The 20,602-nt window shown below is 41.5% G+C and overlaps 1 protein-coding gene across 2 annotated transcripts in view; it reads left to right on the forward strand.

The window, feature by feature from the left end:
• ABCA1 (ATP binding cassette subfamily A member 1) overlaps positions 1 to 20,602 on the forward strand; it is a 119,172-nt gene that overhangs the window by 54,873 nt on the left and 43,697 nt on the right. For both annotated transcript variants that reach the window (XM_034410665.3, XM_034410667.3), the window contains exons 6-12: positions 216 to 337; positions 535 to 711; positions 3,636 to 3,722; positions 9,078 to 9,315; positions 9,867 to 10,006; positions 12,932 to 13,048; positions 19,506 to 19,694. In XM_034410665.3, coding sequence (XP_034266556.2) covers positions 216 to 337; positions 535 to 711; positions 3,636 to 3,722; positions 9,078 to 9,315; positions 9,867 to 10,006; positions 12,932 to 13,048; positions 19,506 to 19,694 — 1,070 coding nt within the window. The remainder of the gene's footprint in view (positions 1 to 215; positions 338 to 534; positions 712 to 3,635; positions 3,723 to 9,077; positions 9,316 to 9,866; positions 10,007 to 12,931; positions 13,049 to 19,505; positions 19,695 to 20,602) is intronic.

A 20,602-nucleotide genomic window follows, 5' to 3' on the forward strand; every position in this document is an offset into this window, starting at 1 on the left:
TTTCATCACCCAAACTATTGAGCATAATATTGATTTTCTTCCCTATTTTTTTCCTTTCCTTCCTTGCCACAGAATAATAGACTCTGGGATTGTTCAAGATGAGTGTATCGCTGTTAACCTATATTAATATAGACATCTTTTTAAAATGAGTGTTGACATCATTTTAAAAATTCGTTGTTTTATTTTGTAATGGATTTTACTTCATAATTCCCCAGGTGTCAAAGTTCAGGATTTTTTGGTTGTCAATGAGACATTCTCTGAATTTCTCCACCACAATGCTTCCCTATCGCAGCCTGATATAGATGAAATCCTGAATGCTGAGGTCAATCTTCAACAGGTAAGAAATATCCATCCTTAAACTGTATGTTCCATTATCACATCCAACCCACCCAATTATAGGAAATTAAATAACAATCTCTGGAGGGTCCGAGAGTTGGGTAAGGCAGGTATGATATAATTTTAGTATTATGAACTGTGATGAAGAAGCAGAAAAGCTGATTTCCCCATGGCGTAACATATGGACAATATTTCTAGATCATTACATCTGGTTACCGGATAAGTGTGGAAGACTTGTGCAATTCCACCAAGCTGCCAGAACTGGTTGCTATCAACAATGGCAGTCGGGCCTTAATTTGCTCTATGCCGAAGGAACAACTTGCTTCTCTAGAAAGAGCGTTTCAGGATAATATGGACTTCATAAAGCCATTTATGGTAAGTATGATGCTTTCAACATTGCTGGGGGTACAATCTCTTTTTTTTAAACACTGCAAGATTATGGGGGAATGCTACATATAATGCATTTCTTCATTACTTCTTGTCTCAAAGATTTGGTTGCTTGATGCCCTTTGTTTTGTAATTCTGTTGCTCTGCAATCTAACCTGGCCAGGTGAAACTTTTTTTGTTTACTTACTCGTTGATTTGTTTTTCTTTCTCCTCTCAGGCTTCTCCCTCCAGCTTTTTCCTCTGGTTCTTCCTTGCCTGAACCACATTTTCCCCAAGTTCCAAGCCTTTTTCTGCAAGCTTCACTTTATCATGCAGTTTTCTCAGGCTCCAGGCTGATCAGTGATGGGTCACCTGTGCTTTCGCCTATCCTTTTCTAAGCTTCCATATCTGTTTGGTTGCCCTTTTCTCTTTGTAGCTCAGATAGTTTAGTCCATGGCACCCAGAGAGCCTGGTTGGACTTTATATTGCCCTTGGCTATGATGTTGATTTGGGTGCGTGTGTTCAGTGGTTAGGGCACGCCAGTTCCTCTCTCTCTCAGCCCTAGGAAGAAGGAAATGGCAAACCACTTACAAAATATTATCAAGAAACTCAGAAACTTGTCCAGGCAGGTGGTAGAAATCAACATTGACTTGAAGGCACACAAAAAAGGCAGTCTTTGAACCTTCTTATTGGCGTTTAGCCCTGAAGAATGCTATATCTCATTCAAGACTTCATGGTTGAACAAGCTTAGCTCAAGAAGGTACGTGGGTCCAACCACTATTCTCCAAGTCCATCTGTCTGTTGCAGCAAGACTGTTCAGCCAGTCATAAAGTCTTCATAAGCATCACTGTACCGAAGTTCTGTTTCCAATACGATGTAAAGTTGAGGCTCATTTCAGAGCATCCTTTTTTGTTCTCTCATCAAAGCTCATGCTGTATCTCCACCAGCAAAGCTTCATCAGTTAATAGCAGCCAATGTCAGCATTCTAGAAGTATATGATGCAATAGCTTCAGAAATGAGAAATGGCTTAATATGCAGTTATCTCGATTAATGTCCTAAGGCAGTGATGGCGAACCTTTTCGGCACCGAGTGCCCAAACCGGAACACATGTGCATGTGCACGTGCCAGCCAGAGCTCCGGAAACCCACGCACTGGCCAGCTGGTCTTCGGGTTTCCAGCATGAGCATGCGCGCCGGCCAGCTGGTCTTCGCACATGCCGGAGCACTGGAAACCCGAAGACCAGCTGGCTGGCATGCACCAGCTGGCCAGCATGCCTGTTTTTTGGCCATTTTTCGGGAGATTTTCAGGCCGTTGTTCGGCTGTTTCTGGGCTGTTTTCAGGCTGGTTTTTGGCCCGGTTTCAGGCCGGTTTTCAGTGCTCAGGCACCTGTGAAGACCAGCTGCCCGCCAGAAACCAGAAGAGCAGCTGGCGCCGGCGTGCGTGCCCACAGAGAGAGGGCTCTGCGTGCCACCTCTGGAACGTGTGCCATAGGTTCGCCATCACTGTTCTAGGGATTAATATCCACAGACAATAAAGACTCTCAATTTAATTTGGAGTTTTGTCTCTTCTTTTGTTTTGTTGGAGTAAGAGAATTAAAAAAGACATGGCCTCTGTCTCTAACCCATCTGTCCCCAGCGTGACGCCCTTCAGATGCGTTAGATAACAGTTCCCAGCACAGCTGGTGGGCCCCTGGTTGGACAAAGCAGCTTTGCTATAAAAGGGAAGGGAGGAAGAGAGATGTTTAAACCAGGGAGAACAATTTTACAGTCAGTTGTATGGTCTTCTGTCGGCATTTGAGGCTGCTTTTCATTAGTAATATTTCATGAAACCCAATATGAATAAGGCATGGTAGAAAATTCTTCTCAGTAATAGTGTGCGTCATTTCCTAACCTTGCGTTGTCAACATAGTAGTAAGGATATAGAAACTATATTAATTCCACATTATTTTCCTTGTACTTATACTGTGTTAGTATGCTTATTAATTTTCTGCTTTTCAGGCAGTGCTACTTCTCAAAATGTCTTCAGAGAATTAAAATTCATCATGTATTATTGGCACACAACAGCCACAGATTGACTCAAAAAGCCACAGCTAACTTTTTGATGAAGTTTTCCCCACTGAAACTAAGCCAATATCTATGGCTTAGTGATTTGACTCAGAAAAACACTGGATTGGTATTTCAGCTCCCAATCTTAGTCATTCTATATTCCATTTGCTGCCGTCACCCCTTTCGTCTATGAATTTTATGTTTCTCATAAAATTGTGGTTTCACCTTTTGTTGGAAAACAGAGGCCAGTTATGACTTGGGAAAGGGCAGTTGCTGATCTCTGATGTAAAGCTCTTCAAAAAATAATGTACGCCATTGTTCATTTGTCCCCTCATATGTAAACATGGCTCATTTTAATGCAGAAATCAAGTTACAGGGGATATAAAGTCTGCCACCTCTAAATAATTACCGTATTATTCTATCTGCTGTAGAGGTTCACAGCTATTGAGTGTAAAGAATTGTAGCCGATTAGAAATGTTTCTGGAAACTGGATGAAGATGTTATCCTTTCTTGAAGCAAATAGATTTGAGTCTTTATTATGCTTGGCAAAGGGAAATATAGATCCACCATCAGAGCTAAACTATCCTGTGGGTTAGTGTGCGATAATTCTCCGTAGCAATAGTCATGCCATGTGAGATGTCCAGAGATATAAATATGAGGAGGATCGGAACCACACAAAGAAGAAGAAGCAGCCCAATGGGATTCCAGTGGTATCCTTTTTGAGAGATAGGTATTGGTTCAGATTTGGATTTGTTTTTCCCTAACTGGGCCTGTTGATTCAATACATCCATATTCATTTTTCTTTCAATGTAATGGTCAAGCTGATCCCTTCTCCTTCTAGGTTGCAGTAACTTTCAGTTAATTGTAAACTTCCATTTGTCCTTCCAGAAAGGGATCACCTTCAATTCAACCCTGGAGGACGTTAAGGGAACTTTGGAGACGCTGACGCAGAGCCTGGGGAACCTTCTTAAAGAGGTAGGGTGTGTCTTCCACCTCTTTGTCTCAGGCCACTTATTCAAGTCATGATGTCAATCATGAATAGCCAATGAGTTGTGATCTTGGGCACATTGGTGTTCATAGAATAGCAAGAGGGGGGGATAAGTGACAAAGTTTCATTGTGATGGAAATGTTACCCCTTATGTACAGTACAGTGCAAACACTTAAGAACTGAACTTGTTTGTGACCTCATAATGCACACTTTGTCACATTGGCTCAGGAGGATGTCTGTGTTTAGGTATCTTATATTTAGTAGCTATTAGATGCATTCACCCATCAAGAACCATGTGGATGGGCTGTTGGGCCCCCATTTGCCATTCTCCTACTAGTTTGTGGCATGCTAAGAGCAGGATCTTGGAATTTTTTCATTTACTTTTAACAAGCCTCAGTTTCTTGATGCACCAAAACGGGGGTTCATACAGCTAGTTGAATCAATCACTTTGTTCATTTAACGTATCTGTTTCAAATTTTGGTTAGTTCCAATAATGAAAGAAACTACAAAAAGTCTTAGTCAAACGAGTTATCATCTTGACTTCATAAGAAGTGGAAAAAGAAAAGGAAGCGAGCAGACCTAACTTTATCTACAACTGGGCTGTATCAGAATAGCCACAGAATAACCACAGTTTATTCTTAATATACAAACAATTATATTCCCTCTGTACAAAACCTTTTGCTGTAATAGACATTAATAGCATATAAGGATGTGATATATTAATCCAAAGAGTTAGAAGTCCTGAAGGACCGGGTTAGGGACACATCATTGTGGGGAAAAAAAACCTGTGTAACACTTGATACCAACTTATTGGGATATAATGATCATCATACTCCTTTTGTTTGTATGCCAAAGACCAGGCAGAAATTACCCATGTGATCTAGCCAATGTGGCCAAGCCAAACTGGGAAGCCAATTTGGGGTATTTTTTTTCTATTTTCCCCCCTGTCTTTGCCAAGTGGAACATTCCAGGAACATGAATATCAGGAATTCATTATAATAATCAATAGGGATGAATTACTTTGGCAGTTTTGGGGGGCAGTATGGGGAGAGAATTATATTAAGTCCAATCATACAATATACTTATTAGGCTATCTTAAGTTTATAAAAATGTTATACAACTCTGGTTGAGCTAATATAGGCATTGCCTCAAATGGATTTTGGATATTTTCCCTTTGACCAAAGTGGCTGGATCCTAGTGGGTAACCTTGAATATGAGGCATGTATTATGTGTATGGGGGGAAAAAAGTATGAAATATGAGACTGGAAATCATGTGAAATGTAGATTGATGGGTTAAGTTAATTGTGTGATAATCCACACTATCTCAGTTTGTAAGCCTGAAGCCTGCCCTTTTTTGTGCGTGTGTATGCATGAACTGTCATTATGCAGTACTTGTTTTTTTCCCCCTCGGAGCAAATAAACTCTCTGTCCTGGCTAATCTGTGTGTAAAGCCGTTAGATTTTTGAGCGTTAAAAATGCTTTTGCCTACTTTTGAAACTTTGCTGCTTTAAGCAAAACAGAAAAAAAAAACCCAAAAAACAAGTACTGTAATTCCCATTTTTCTTTCCGGCTCCACAGCTTTGGAATGTTAAAACTCTGAACTATAATAACCCCTGAGCTGAGCTGAGCTGAGGTCACTTGAGGTTGGGGTTTTTTTTTTTTTTTTGAGCACATTGCTTCAGTAGAGAACTGCTGCCCTGCGTGTGTGTGCGTGTGGATGTGTGCATCTGACCCATTATCACAATTTCCATGTTAGTTATTTCTCAATAACTAAGGATTATTGAGAAACGGTTCTTGAATCCTAGAACCCGCATCAACCCTTCTTAGATGGAAAACGGAAATTACAGTAACAGAGGAATCTGGGTGAAATCAGGATGAAGTACGGTCAACAGAAATGCCTTAAAAGTTTGCCTGATTATTGTATAGCTCTTTCCTATTGCATCATCAGCCCATTGGTGTCGTTTCCTGTATTTTATTTTCTTCTTGTCTTTTTCTTCTTCTTTTCTTTTAGTCATACAATCTTCTCTTTGCTGATGTGTCATGTAAAATAGGTCTGGCTGAGGGATGTGATTTCTCCTTGGCGGTGGTTCCAAGGAGCAAACAGAATTTTTTCTGTTTCTATTTAAGTTCAAAACAAAGGCCCCTTTTGGGTGGCATTGTGCTGTGGGAGTGCAGCATGAGGCTTGCTTTTCATAGCCCGACTTCCTGTATATCTGTGACAAATACTCCCAGGAATGAATTTTATACTCTCTTTTCTTTCCTTACAAGCAAGGGAGACACTGCGTTTGTTAGGCTGCCTTTTTCTACGAAGGTGGGAATATTCTGGCCTATTTCAATACATGCAAATTTTAAACCCAGCCATTTGCAGCTCTCGAGAAATGATCTTAAGGAGTAATGTCAATCAGTTTCTATGGAACGGGCTAAGCTGTTTACAACTGCGAGATTGAGGGCAAGTGTTTAAAACACAGACAGTCAAACTTTGATGGAAAGAAACCTGGTTCTAAATTCTTACTCTGGGAACTACCTGATTTTTTTCCCCCCATATTAAAAGCAAGGAAGCACTGGCAACAAACATGGCTAATGGCTAGTGGTAAGGAATTGGAAGAGTTGTAGTGCAATATGAGAGAGTCCTTGCAGGTAGTCCTCGACTTATGACTGTAATGGAGCCTGCCCATTAGGGTCATAAACCATGGTGGTTGTTAAGCAAGGAATCCATGTGATTACCATGCTGAACGACCACAATCCCTGCTCTAGGCCATTGTGGTTGTTAAGCGGAGCACAGGGTGCCTCGAAAGGGAGAGGCCTTAGTCTAGAGGAAACTCAGGCCTGCATTGCAGCACCTCCCCAGTTCACACATGTCCTGCTGTGGGCCTCCCCCACCCATTGAGGCACCCCGTGCTCTGCTTCCCACCGCACTGGGTCCCCGCAGACCTGGGTCTGTTTCCCACTCTGCTGGGTTTCATACCCTCCTCCCAACTCATACCATCATGGCTGGGTCCATGTACCTTTTCCGTAACTCTCCTTCGGGAGCAGTCAATCTGCCGCATGTGTTTCCTACTCAGAGATCACCTTTGGGAATGGATTGTGGCCACTGTCAAAATGGGGCCCACTTCCAGGATGGCACCATGAGTCCTCTGTATTGTATAGGGTAGTGATGGCTAACCTTTTCCAGACCGAGTGCCCAAAGCATGCACCCAAACCCCCAAAATGCAATGTGTGTGTGCATGTGCCCCACCCCCTGCCCATGTGCATGGGCCCCCCACATGCACCTCGGCCTCCCGCGTATGTGCATGCCCTCACATGTGCCCCACCCCCCATGGATGCACACGCAACCCTCTGCACATGTCGCCCCCCCGTGCATGCGCGGCAGAGACCCAAAGACCAGCTGGCCGGCGGGAGGTGCGTGCACATGTGCAGCAGAGCTGAACTTGGGCAATGGCTTGTGTGCCATTAGAGAGAGCGCTGCATGCCACCTCTGGCACGCATGCCATAGGTTCGCCATCACAGGTATAGGGAGACTTGAGGGGTGGATAGGCTGGCTCTCCTCCAAGATCTTGGAGATTCGCCTTCAGGATGGAGGGGCAGCTGATCTGCCCATCGGTCTCTCTATAGTATAAAGGCTGCATGGAGCCATCCCAGAAGCAAGCGCCATTTTGGAGTGACCACAATGAATTAAAGCCTCTCCCAAAAGGGCAACCATTTCCGAGATGGTGCCATGTGGCCTCCATGTGAGTTATTGCTAAGAATTCTAGGAGCTGAAATTCATGCACCTCAACGTTGTCCAGGTTGGGGAAACACTGACGTAGCATGTTGCATTTCTGTATTTTGGGCCCTTCGACCATTCCTCCTGGCAGTTCTTCCGTTTTGTTGGAAGACAAAGAGCTGGACGCTATCAGACATCCCTGCCAACGGTGGCACCAGCTGCCTCCTGGTAATCTCAGTGGTGATGTTCCCTGTTTTCTGTACTGTGTGGTTTGTGTGGTGACTGTTGTGAATTGCTCTTGATCATTTGCACCCTGGACTGTTCTTCATATAGTTCTTGAAAATAAATACAAGTAAATATGCTTTTACTGCCCCAAAGTGTAATTGGCAAGACAATTGGCTATAATTAGTGTTTGGGCACTGACTTGGCCTTTGTAATACTTCTGATTCAATTCTGAAAAGTTGCTGCAGCTGATTTAATGACTTACTGACACATGCTACCTTTGTACATCTGTGTGCTCTAAAGCTACCATATACAGCATACACGCATATTCCATTGATGGAAATCAAATTGTTTGACTACCGGTTCTGTGGGCGTGGCTTGGTGGGGTGTGTGTGGCATGGTGGGCATGGCTTGGTGGGTATGGCAGGGGAAGGATACTGCAAAATCTCTATTCCCACCCCATTCCAGGGAAAAGATACTGCAAAATCCCCATTCCCTCCCTACCCCTGGGGGAAGGATGTTGCAAAATCACCATTCCCACCCACTCTGGGGCCAGTCAGAGGTGGTATTTGCCGGTTCTCCGAACTACTCAAAATTTCCCCTACCGGTTCTCCAGAACCTGTCAGAACCTGCTGAATAGCACCCCTGGTATACGTATATATGGTATACATACATATGCCCAACAATTTTGAGTGCCAAAATACAACTCTAAAGTTGGGTTTGGCTTATGTGTGGATGGGCTTATCCACAAGTATATGGTAATACTTTCTTAAAGTACCCCTATATACTTGAATATATGTGCATCTATGGCTAAACTGACCCTCAAATTTTTAACCAAAATACCATTAAAAAATGAAGGTTGGCTTATCCATGGATGATACATTTTACATGACATTTTATTAAAAAAAATTAGGGTCAGCTTATGTTTCACTGATTGCCCTAATTGGATCAGAATCATGATTATTACATTTTATTGACTTGAAGGGTGAACAATATTAGGTGTCTATGCTTTGAAGAAATTTCTGTTTCTTTCATTAAGATATCAACAAAATAAGTTCAATTAGTGTATATTCTATGGTATATCAACAATAACAATGAAAAGAGTGAGACAGACAAAACATTCATTGTAAACTAATAAAAATGTTTAAGGAGGAAATTTGTTTTTTAAGAAATATATTTCTCAGCTGAAATTGTAAAAGTTAGCTAGCTTAAGCTGATCTCAAGAAATACTCAGCAGAATTTGGACAGGAAGCCTTTGGACGTCTCAAAGCTAATAAGCTAAGCTGGAAAATCACCCATGGCAAACTTTTTTAATAGTTCCAACTCTGTAAAACAACGGAATGGGTTTTCAATTTTTTTTTTAAAAAAAATCCTTGACAGATTATATCCTCCTTTCTTTTTGTGTCATGAATTGCAGTTAGTGAGCATGAGAAGCTGGAGTGACATGAGACAAGAGGTGATGTTCCTGACCAATGTGAACACCACAAGTTCTTCTGATATCTACCAGGCAGTATCTCGAATTGTTTGTGGCCACCCTGAGGGAGGGGGTTTGCAGATCAAGTCCTTCAACTGGTACGAAGACCATAATTACAAAGCATTCTTTGGAAGCAACAGCTCTGAAGACGATGCCGTGGATTTCTATGATAACTATACTAGTAAGTAACTCAGTGGTGAGATTCAAATTTTTTTACTAACGGTTTGGTGGGCATGGCTTAGTGAACGTGGCTTGGTGGGCATGGCAGGGGAAGGATACTATAAAATCTCCATTCCCACCCCACTCCAGGGGAAGGATACTGTAAAATCTCCATTCCCTCCCCACTCCAGGGGAAGGTTACTGCAAAATCCCCATTTCCTCCTAATCAGCTGGGATTCGGGAGGCAGAGAATAGATGGTGGTGGGGCCAGCCAGAGGTGGTATTTACCGGTTCTCCGAACTACTCAAAATTTCTGCTACCAGTTCTCCAGAACTGGTCAGAACCTGCTGAATACCACCTCTGAAGTAACCTGAATCCAGGAACACCTGTAAATGTTTTCTGTCTGGCAAATCATTAAGAGGACCATCTCTTGCCATCTCAAGATGGCGTGCAAGAAGCTAGAGAGGAAATAAAGGGTGGATAATTTTGTACTAACCTGGGTGTGCTCTCCAGGCTGGGAACGTTCTGGGCATGGGATTTACAATCCACAATTTTTTTAATTTTTTTTTAAAGCACCTTTCTGCAATAGCTTAATGAAGAGACTGGAATCCAACCCACTTTCCAGGATTATCTGGCGGGCCCTGAAGCCTTTGCTTGTTGGAAAAGTCCTGTATAGCCCTGATACGCCAGCAACAAGGACTATTATGTCAGAGGTAAGAACCTTAGCCCTGTTTCTTGTCCACCCAGCAAAGGGACAGGTTGGTATTTCTGCTGTTGAATGTTCTCAACTGAAGTCCCAGAGCAAGGGTCTGCAACCTTAAACACTCAAAGAGCCATTTGGACCCGTTTCCCACAGAAAAGAAAACACCGGGAGCCACAAAACCTGGGCGCGGCCAACTCAACGTCACTCACTTTCACCAGTCACATGACCACCACCACCCCCGCCATGCCTACCCAGCTGGTCATTAGGGCAGAGAACCAGTTGTTAAAAAACACCGAGAACCAAAAAAACCCTTTTGATATATATATCTATCTCTCTGCTGCTCTCCCTTCCTCCCCCCTCTCCCCCTCTCTCCCTCTCTCCCCCCCTTTCTGTATCTCTCTATGTCTCTCTCTCTGTCCCTCTCTCTATATCTCTCTGTCTCTGTCCTGACCACTTCTCCACCCCCCGCCGTCACCCTTACTTCTCAGGCCAGGCGAGGAGTGAATGGGAAGGGAGGGTGAGGGACGGGGCCAGTCAGTGGTGGGATCACAGTAGAGGGCCCAAAGAGCCACATGCTGCTCCAGAGCCGCAGGTTGCTGATACCCATCCCAGAGGAATAGAAAAGTCAGAGATAGGTCAGGGCTCGAAAAAAAAAAAAAAAGGAATCAGATTTTGGCCTCTAATATCTCCAGTTTGGAAGTTCAGGCTGTAACTTTAGATTGAATGTTGAGACTTTATCTTGACTTTGGATTGAATGTTGAGACTTTATCTTGAAATGGTGTGTTTATGTCTGCCTAAGGGCAGAGTCGGAAAAGGCTCCAAGGCTGTACAGATAGTCTTTGACATACAACCACAACTGACCCCAAAATTTCTATTGCTAAGTGAGACATTTGTTAAGTGAATTTTGCCCATTTTACGACCTTTCTTGCCACAGTTGTTAAGTGACTCACTGCAGTTGATGAGTTAGTGACACGGTTGTTAAGCGAATCTGGCTTCCCCATTGATTTTGCTTGTCCAAAGGTCACAAAAGGGGATCACAGGACCTTGGGATGCAGCAACGGTCATAAGTATGAACCAGTTGCCAGGCGCCTGAATCTTGATCATGTGACCATAGGGATGCCGCAGTGGTCGTAAGTGTGAAAAATGGTCATTGATCACTTTTTTCCAGTGCTGTTGTAATTTTGAATGGTCATTAAATGAACCATTGTATGTCGAGGGCTACCTATATCAGAAAGACTGAATTTTCACAAGCTTTATTAGTTGTGGCAGAAGCTGTAGTTTCCTTTAAAACCTTTCTTTCTTAGCTGCTGAAAGTATTAATGGAAACAAGATTCTTCTTTGGAGCCACCTTCTTTTGTTCCCTCAGGACTTAGCGTCATTTTGATGAAGTATTGTTGGGAAAAAGCACAGCTCCCAGCCAACAGCTTGGAGAGAAACTGTGACATCAGTGATTGTTGTAGCAGAAGTCAGAAAATAGGAACACCTCAGTTCATTGTTGTCAATTATTATAATTTACTTCCAGTATAACGATCTCTCCCGTCTTCCTACGTTTGGAGATTTTTTTTGCTTAGCCCTAAGTAGAATGCTGGAGAGCTGCCAGTCGGAGCAGGCCAAACTGAGCTTGATTTAGCAATAGTCCAACAGGGTATTGTGGATGCCTTTATGGAACATCTTTGCTACAGAAGTACACGTAGCTCCTACCTTATTCTAGTTCAGTAAACAAGTTTCAATCTGTTTTAGTTCAGTGTATGTTGACTGCAGCTTATTGACTGAGGATATGTATCCTCAGGGTCTCTGATTTTGGTTCTGTTTTTCGCATTAATTTAGATCATTTTTTATTATTATTTTCCCCCTTTCTGGTAAATGCTGTCCAGAGTCCTTCTGAGTAAGTTACTGTAAAATAAACAAACAAAAGGATTGCCCAGCGCTGCATGTGCCTCTGCATTCCAGACCAGACCAGGCAGTTTTCAAGGACAGCCCCATGTCGAGTTCATAAGTTAAACGAGATCTTTCAATCTAGTTTTGGCCACTTTATTTTTGGGAGATCAGACACGATGGACTGGTCTACATTGTCCCTTTCAAAGTCTTGAGGACCAAAGGCCAGACTAAATTCTATACCCAGGTAGTCTTTTCACAAATTTCTTTCTTTTTTTTTTTTAATGAAATTTTATTAAATAAAGAATGTATTACAATTCAAGCTTTACGGTTCGGCAATGTGTAGTCATATTGTATATTTACAGGTGCGGTATCTAATGAATTATATAAATATTATAGAATTTATACATAGGTTTTTATAAAATCAATTACAATTAAGTTAAGATACAATAATATATAGATTTAGTTAATAGTTATACATTGTCCCTCATAAGAGTTAACTTTTGCATTTATTTTCCAACCACCTATACCACAGATCCCATATCGTGTAGAATTCTGAGTCCTCCTTCCCGTTTAACACATATGTTAATCTGCACATTTCTGCGCATTCCAATATTTTATTGACTATCTGTTCCTCGGTTGGACATCTTTTCTCTTTCCAATATCTGGCATAGGAGAGTCTAGCAGCTGTGACAATATGAATAATCAAATATTTCTTTTCATCTTTTCACAAATTTCATGTCGGTATAATGTCCTAGACCATTCTAGTCATATATTTAATGCTGATTAACTTCTGTAAGCTTCTAGCTCACTTATTAAATTCCATAGCCTAAGAAGCTATCTTTTGCTTGATGCCCAGATATCTATTATCCCTACTACCTGGAGTGATGGAGGTTGTTGTCTAGCACATCTGGAATGTATTAGGACATTAATTTTGAAGGGTCTCCTTTCTTCCTTTTTCTTCTTCTCAGTAAAACATCACTTCTTAGAGCACGAAAACATCTGAAAGCCAATACTTTGCATTAAGTGATTTTGAAACCCTTTTTTGCTGTTGTTCCAGGTCAACAAGACGTTCCAAGAGCTAGGTGTCTTCCATGAACTTGGAGGCATGTGGGAAGAGATTAAACCAAAAATCAAAAGTTTCATGGAAGAAAACGAGGAGATGGATCTGATTCGGGTCAGTGTGCCATAACTCTTTTTTTCTCTCTGATAACAAATTTTTACAAGAGGTTTGTTTATTTTAGTATTGTGATCGACAATTTGGCCTTGAGTGTTTGTTTCTGCCCATGTCGGAGTATAGTAGCTGGTTCTTTCTGCCAAACCTCCTTTGTCTGGAGCTTTCTTGCCTGTGCAATATAATTGTATCCTGGGACAGAGAAGAAAAGTGCAATGCTATACAGACAGTGCCTCTCCCTGCTGTGTTGCCATGTGTCGAATTGGGTGATTTGTTGGACATTAGACAGATTCTGACTGGTCCATAAATCAGGCTATTCTGCATGAAGAACATCTGCCAAGGATGCGGCTGAGAAGTATGCAAAATGAGAGGTATTCAAGCCTCACTTTCTGTTATGCTCAGTGGAGCTACAAATACATTTCACTAGGGAACACTTACTCTGATATTACTTCCCAAACTCTGTAAGGCGGGCAACAAGCCCAGGCCTCTCTTTTGCATTCCCCAGTTTCCCAACTGTAGCAAGAGGATATTTAATTAGCTAGAGGGGATCGGAGCAGTAAATAATTTGAAGTTTCATTCTTGGGATATTGCTAAACGGCTTTCGTTCCATTTAATTTTCATGAGCGTTTCTGTCTAGTATTGGAGACTCCGTGTTTTCTAATGGCCAGACTGCCAGACTTTGATTTGAGATTTTGGGTTCGTAGGTCTTCCTTGTGTGAAGCTTTCTGGGAAAAGAGGGGGGAAAAATAACTCTTTGGTGTTTCTAAAAGACATATGTTTCACCGATTAAAGTACCTCTCCCAAGGATCTAAGAGTTTATCTAAAACAGATGGACAATGTAATGGTTTTATTTAATTGTGACACTGCTGGCTGAAGATGTTCAAATGCAGAGTCCTAACAGACCCGGGAAGTGCCAAGTTGTCAAGCTTTTCCTAGCTGATGCTAGAACTAGAAACCTTGCAGGCAGAGAGTCAAGGACATAGTGTAAGATACAAGCCCTATTTATAGTAAGGGGAAGGGTCAGTTTTTGTGTTCTTTCTCCTGCCTGTGTGATGTAATGGGATGAGAGCTTCACACATATGGGAGGAAAGAGCAGTTGCCATTGGTGCACTGAATTTTAACTAAATAGTCTGGTCTTGAATCTAACCTTAACACTGGTTGAGTGTTAAGACAAGCCTGAAGAAAAAGATATTCACATAGACTGTAAGAAAAAAAAAATATGATGGTGAGAGGAATCCAGGCACGTGAGTAGAACAATACGCTATTGGCAAAATATGGACAGCATTTTCCAGGAAACCTCTCTCTGGCTGCCTCTTTCCAGAGAATTGGCAGTGACACAAAAGTCAGTTGGGGAATTGTGATAGGTGCTTAGGTTGCAGCATCCTCTCACACAACAGGATATGGCTTTAGAGTTCGTTGGGAATGCAAACTGTACATAAAGGTATGGTTTGGACAAGATGCAGGCCAGGTTTTCTTTTTTTTCTCACTGGATATTGTCTGTTGTTTATATCTTCCTTCTGCTCCCTACCTCTGCTCAGCTTGACAGCGATGACAAATGGGCATCAGCACATGTTGTGGCTCCTCACACATTTAACTGGGGGAGGGAGGTGAAGTCTTGTCTCCGAGGAGTCAGCTGTGCAGCCTTGTAGTAAAACAAAAGGCTTTAATCCAAGACTCCGATTTTTTTTTAAGGGATTCATTAAACACATGAATCATTTAACAAATGAAGACAGAGGAGCCATAAAACACCACTTGTAATATACAAGAAATCAAATAAGACCCAGAACAAAACCTAGAACAGAGAAAAATCACCTAGTCACAGAAAGCTGCAATCTGATAACATAGAAAAGGAAAACACTCCTAAATCGCAAAAATAGATACACATTTGAATGGATGCCATCCAGCTGATGGGAAGCTTTTAAGAGTGGGAAGAGGCTGTAATTGTAAATGGTATATTGATGAAATGACATTCTGGGTCACAAAATGAACAAGTCCTGAAATATCAGCACACACACACACACACACACACACACAGAGAGAGAGAGAGAGAGAGAGAGAGAGAGAGAGAAAGAGAGAGAGAGAGAGAGAGAGATTGAGAGATTTCAGGACTTGTTCATTTTATGACCCAGCTGATTTTGGCTGATTTATAATTTATATACTCCCATCTTTGTATGAGACTTTTTATGCAAAGTATCCATGCATTATATAAACAGAGATGGCAGATCTATAAAGATGATTTTAATCCAACAGAACCTGCTTAGAACCAATCAATCGGAATAGACCTGGAAGGGACCTTGGAGGTCTTCTAGTCCTATCTCCTGCTCAAGCAGGAAGACCCTATACTATTTTATACAAGTGACTGTCCAGATTCTTAAAAACCTCCAATGATGAAACACCTACAACTTCTGACGGCAAGCTGTTCCACTGGTTAATTGTCCTCACTGTTAGGAAGTTTCTCCTCAATTCCAGGTTGCTTCTTACCTTGATTAGTTTCCATCCATTATTTCTTGTCCTGCCCTCTGGTGCTTTGGAAAATAAATTGATGCCCTTTTCTTTGTGGTAGCCTTTCAAATACTGGAATACTGCTATCATGTCCTCCCTAGTCGTTCCTTTCTTAGACTAGCCAAACCCAAATCCTGCAACCGTAGTTCATATGTTTTAGTCTCCAGGCCTTTAATCATCTTAGTTGCTCTTCTTCACACTTTTTCCAAAGTCTCAACATCTTTTTTGTAATGTGGCGACCAAAACTGGATGCAGTATTCCAGGTATGGCCTTATTACGGCTTTATAAAGTGCTAATAATACTTCACATGATTTTGATTCTATGCCCCTGTTTATACAATCAAAGATTGTATTAGCTTTTTTGGTTGCTACCGCACACTGCTGGCTCATATTTAAGTGATCATCCACTAGGACTTCAAGGTCCCTCTCACAGTTACTGTTTTTGAGCCAGGTTTCATCTATACTGTACTTGTACCTTTGGTTTTTCCTTCCTAAGTGTAAAACCTTGCTTTTTTCCATGTTAAATTTCATGTTGTTGGATAGGGCCATTGTTCAAGTCTGTCAAGATCTTTTTGGATCCTGAGCTTGTCTTCAGGTGTGTTGGCTACTCCTACTAGCTTAGTGTCATCTACAGGTTTGATGAGTTCCCCTTCTAGTCCCTCATCTAAGTCATTTATGAAGATACTGAGTCTAGGACGGAACCTTGTGTTACCCCCTCCCTTACTTCCCTCCATGTAGATGTAGTACCATTAAGGACAACTCATTGAGTATGGTTTGTCAGCCAGTTACAAATCCGTCTGGTGGTGATACTGTCTATCCACATTTTTCTAGCTTATCAAGAAGTAGGTTGTAGTCTACTGTGTCGAATGCCTTGCTGAAGTTTATTATGTCCACAGCATTTCGCTAGTCTACTAATTCAGTCATTTTGTCAAAGAATGAAATAAAATTGGTTTGGCATGATCTGTTTTTAACAAACCCATGCTGGCTTTTAGTTATTAAAAAAAAACTTACTTGGAATTCTTTTCTTTATTTCTTGTTCACTTTCTTATTGCTGTCCCCTGTTCTTCTTATCTTCAGTGCAAAATCTGTACAGGTTTTATTCTGTTGAAAATTTAGGTTCTTGGTTCTGATTGCTGCCTGCTTAGTCTCATAGTATTCCTTCATCACTTGACCTTGATTTTAGTTTCTAGTTTCAAGACCAGGACATAATTGTCAGTCTTTGGTTGTCACTTCATGTTCTGGCTTTAGTTGTTCCCGCTGAAATTATCAGGGCAAAGTATGTAAAATCTGTACTGCTTTCCAGCATCTTCAGGACAACCAGGTTAATGTGACCTGGTTTTGGGATGTTTTCACAACTGGAGTAAATATAACCAGTCATACTGCTTTCCCTTTGTTTGCTGGCAGCCATTCTTTTCTAGCAGTTGCTCTCACTGTTAGATTTTTTTTTAAACCTTAAAAAACATAATAGGCTATTTAACTATATGCAGTCCTAGGACCTTCCAAGTTCACTTGTTTTTCACTTGCAATCCCTGCTAGACACCAATAGCTTTCTGTCTGTGAAAAAGGATAATTTCACAAAGAAATGAAGGGTAAAGTTGAGGAACCCAGAAGAGAGAAATAAAAAGGTCCCCAACTGCTCAAAGGCTTTTTGTCGATGTCGGGGACCTTCTGCAAATGCCATGTAATCAATTTGCCTTCTAATTCAATATTCGAGTCTCGGGGGAGTTCTATGTGAACCCTAAAATAAAAGCAGGAAAAGTAAAAAGAAACAGAAAGTGGATTTGTCCAAAACCAAAACAGTGCAAAACTACAGGTAGTCCTCAACTTACGACTGATTGCTTAGCAACCATTTAACGTTACAACAGACACTCCCCCCCCCGAGCTACTTGTGACCTGGATTTAAAGTTCTGATGGACAATTCCCCCCTCCCATACAGTCATGTGATCACACTTAGATATTCAGCAACCAGCCTGCATTTATGGCCATCTGCAGCAGGTTCTACTTACCTTTACTACCAGTTCGCAGCGGGGCCGCGTGCACTCTTCTGCGCATGCGCAGAAGTGTTTTGATGAAATTGGGGTCGGTGGGCGGAGCCTCCCACCGGTTTTACTACCAGTTCCACCACTGCAGAATGATCTGCAGCATTCCACGGTCACGCAATTGCAATTTGCGACATTTTTGGTTTATTTATATGTTTGTGTCAAGAAGCCTGTGGCAGCCAAATTCATGTAAGAACCATGGCATTTGCTTAACAACCGCCACAAAAAGTTTGTAAAATTGAGTGCAGTCACTTGCTGACACATTTAGCATGACTTATGACCGTAATTCTGAGCTCATTTATGGTTGTAAGTTGAGGACTATCTGGAACACGGTGTAAAAGTGAGATAGTAGGTACAGTGGCCATGCAAAAGAGGTTACAGTTCGAGGTGAGGAAGGGAGGCAAGCTTATCTTAGGCTGACTGACTAGGTGGCTCAATGGCTAAGACACTGAGCTTGTCGATCAGAAAGGCCGGCAGTTTGGCGGTTCGAATCCCTAGTACAGGTCTCCTCCTTGAGCAGGGGGTTGGACTAGATGACCTCCAAGATCCCTTCCAATTCTGTTAGTTACTTATATTACTTATGCATCCCATGAGGACAGCACAGTTATCAAGCCACTTCAGACTTTATTCTGCCAGCATGGAATCGCAATTTGACAGTGGTGTTTTTAGCTGGCAGAAACAAACTGTGGCACTTGTAACCAGTCCTGGAAAAACTGGTTGTAATTTTGTTGTAAAACTGAGTTGTAATTGTGTACCCAGGTACCTAAGAATTGAGCAGGACTTGTTTCTAGGTAAAGATGGAAGAACTGCTCCATGAATATTCTTAGCAATTTAACTCCGTACACAGGGCCGGATTTAGATGAAAAGAGGCCCTAGGCTATTCCACTTATGAGGCCCTTTCACCTATAGTGAAAGTGTAATTTTAATTTTGCTAACAATTTGAATGTAGGCCCCTCTTGATCTTGAGGCCCTAGGCTGAAGCCTAGTTAGCCTATAGGAAAATCCGGCCCTGTCCGTACACAAGGATTGAAATGGCCAGTCTGCATCCTAAGCTTTTAGAAAGGAAAAAAAAAAAAAAACACCATTGACCCATTTTGGTCATACAAATGGAAACAATTTCTTCTTTTCCATCCTGTTCTTCTGGCTTCAGAAATGTTTGTTTACTTTGTTCAATGCGACCTGGTTTTCTGGAGATCTTATGCGAGATTGCCACCTGGTGGATCCAGCATTGAAAGCATGCCCTGAACCTTCACGGATGAGGGTGCGATAAAAGACACTGATTTTTACCTCATCCCATAAGTGTACAAGGTTCCTGTGATTCATAAGGAGTCCTGTGAAGACCTCGCTCCAGATCTCCTGCATAAATGTTTTACTTACTAAGATTCATGAGGCAGTCAACATGGCAGGTTGAGGAACGGTGGAAAGGAAACAAAATTGGCAACTGATCTAACCAATATTCCAGGTTTTCCAATAATCTAAGTTCTTAGGAAAAGACCAGAGGAGAATTAAATTACAAGCAGTTTTCCCAGCCATAAAAAGAAATGAAAATTCCTATTGGGTTTCTGCATGCCAACAGTCTTCTCTATCTGGCGAACATATTGGAGTGCAATTCCCCATCATTCCCTGCCTCCATTCCCTGGAACCACATTGCCCTAAGACTTTTAATAGGCTGGGGAAGGTTGCTGTGAACATCTGTTCCAAGTTATTGATAAACATTGGTAGAAATAGCAGTTTTGTTGTTTTCTCCTTATATAGCAAACTGCTATATCATTGCTTACAGAAGTTTAGATTCCCTATTCTGTAACAACAAGCTGCACTTTCAAGTGGAATGAATGAATGAATGAATGGCAAAACTTTTCTTTTTTCCCCTCTTTTCAGGGCGAGTTTAACTAAACCCTTTTGCTCTTTTGGTTACTGTAGGTTTTGCTGAAGAGTGAGTACCTTTGGAACCAATACTTGGTCGGTTCAAGATGGAGCAGGGAGGAGGTTGCCCAATTCCTGGCAAAACACCCTGAGGATGTTGGTCCGGTGAATGACTCTATTTATACCTGGAGGGATGCATTCAATGAAACCGATCGAACCATTATGACTATTTCCCATTTTATGGAAGTGAGTCTCCTATTCTTGATGGAGGATTATTTATTTTATTTTCTGTATTTGTTAGGATGATTGATTCCAAAGTAAATAGTGATTTGTGGAAGAGGAAAGGAAGGGAAACGGTTTCCAAAGATATGTACAATGAATTTTTGAATTAGGGATTATGGTGGTAGTTGAGTTTTGGGGGGGGGGGGGGGTTTGCTTTGAGTTTTATTTATTTTATTTATTTTTGTTAGCCTGGAAGTTATCTGTGATCCTTACTTATCTGTGAGGGGTCTGAGCTTGGTTGTTTTCTTACAGTCAATTCATTATCAAACTAGGTAACATTATCAATCCTAGGACTGATGTTGTTACCTAGTTTGGATAATGAAACGCCTGTGAAGAAACAACCAGGCTCAGAGAGCACCAAGGACCCCTCATTTCAACCCTGAGCTGTAAACAATCTCTTTTATTGATACTTATCTGTCTCTCACAGAGAGATTAAGGCTCCTAAAGGGAGAATAGTAACCAATGAGTGCTCTGTCACATCAATTGTTCAAGGGACCCAAACCAGATCCCTGGAATTCTTTGTTTTGTTTTGTGCAGGAAAAGTGGTGTATATGAAAGGCACGAACCTATAGTCAGAATTGTTGACAATAGGTTAGACCACCTGGCTCCTTATAGGTTTTGGATTCCAGCTTTGATTATTGATATAACTATTGATCATTTTGTCTTAATATTTTAGAAACTGCAGTCTGAAATGTCTGGAAAGTTTCCTACTCTTCAAATTAAGTTGTGAGAAGTCAAATAGGACTTTTGACTAAAATGACATGAAAACAGGCTCGTTTCTAGAAAAATGCTTTTAACAAAGGCTCTCTAAGCACCACCAACTATGATATACAGCAAAATAAACAAAGATTCACCCTGAATCAGAGTTAGAA

The sequence above is a fragment of the Pantherophis guttatus genome, chromosome 2, assembly GCF_059756535.1.
Source record: "Pantherophis guttatus breed Tessera chromosome 2, ASM5975653v1, whole genome shotgun sequence".
Classification (NCBI taxonomy): domain Eukaryota; kingdom Metazoa; phylum Chordata; class Lepidosauria; order Squamata; family Colubridae; genus Pantherophis; species Pantherophis guttatus.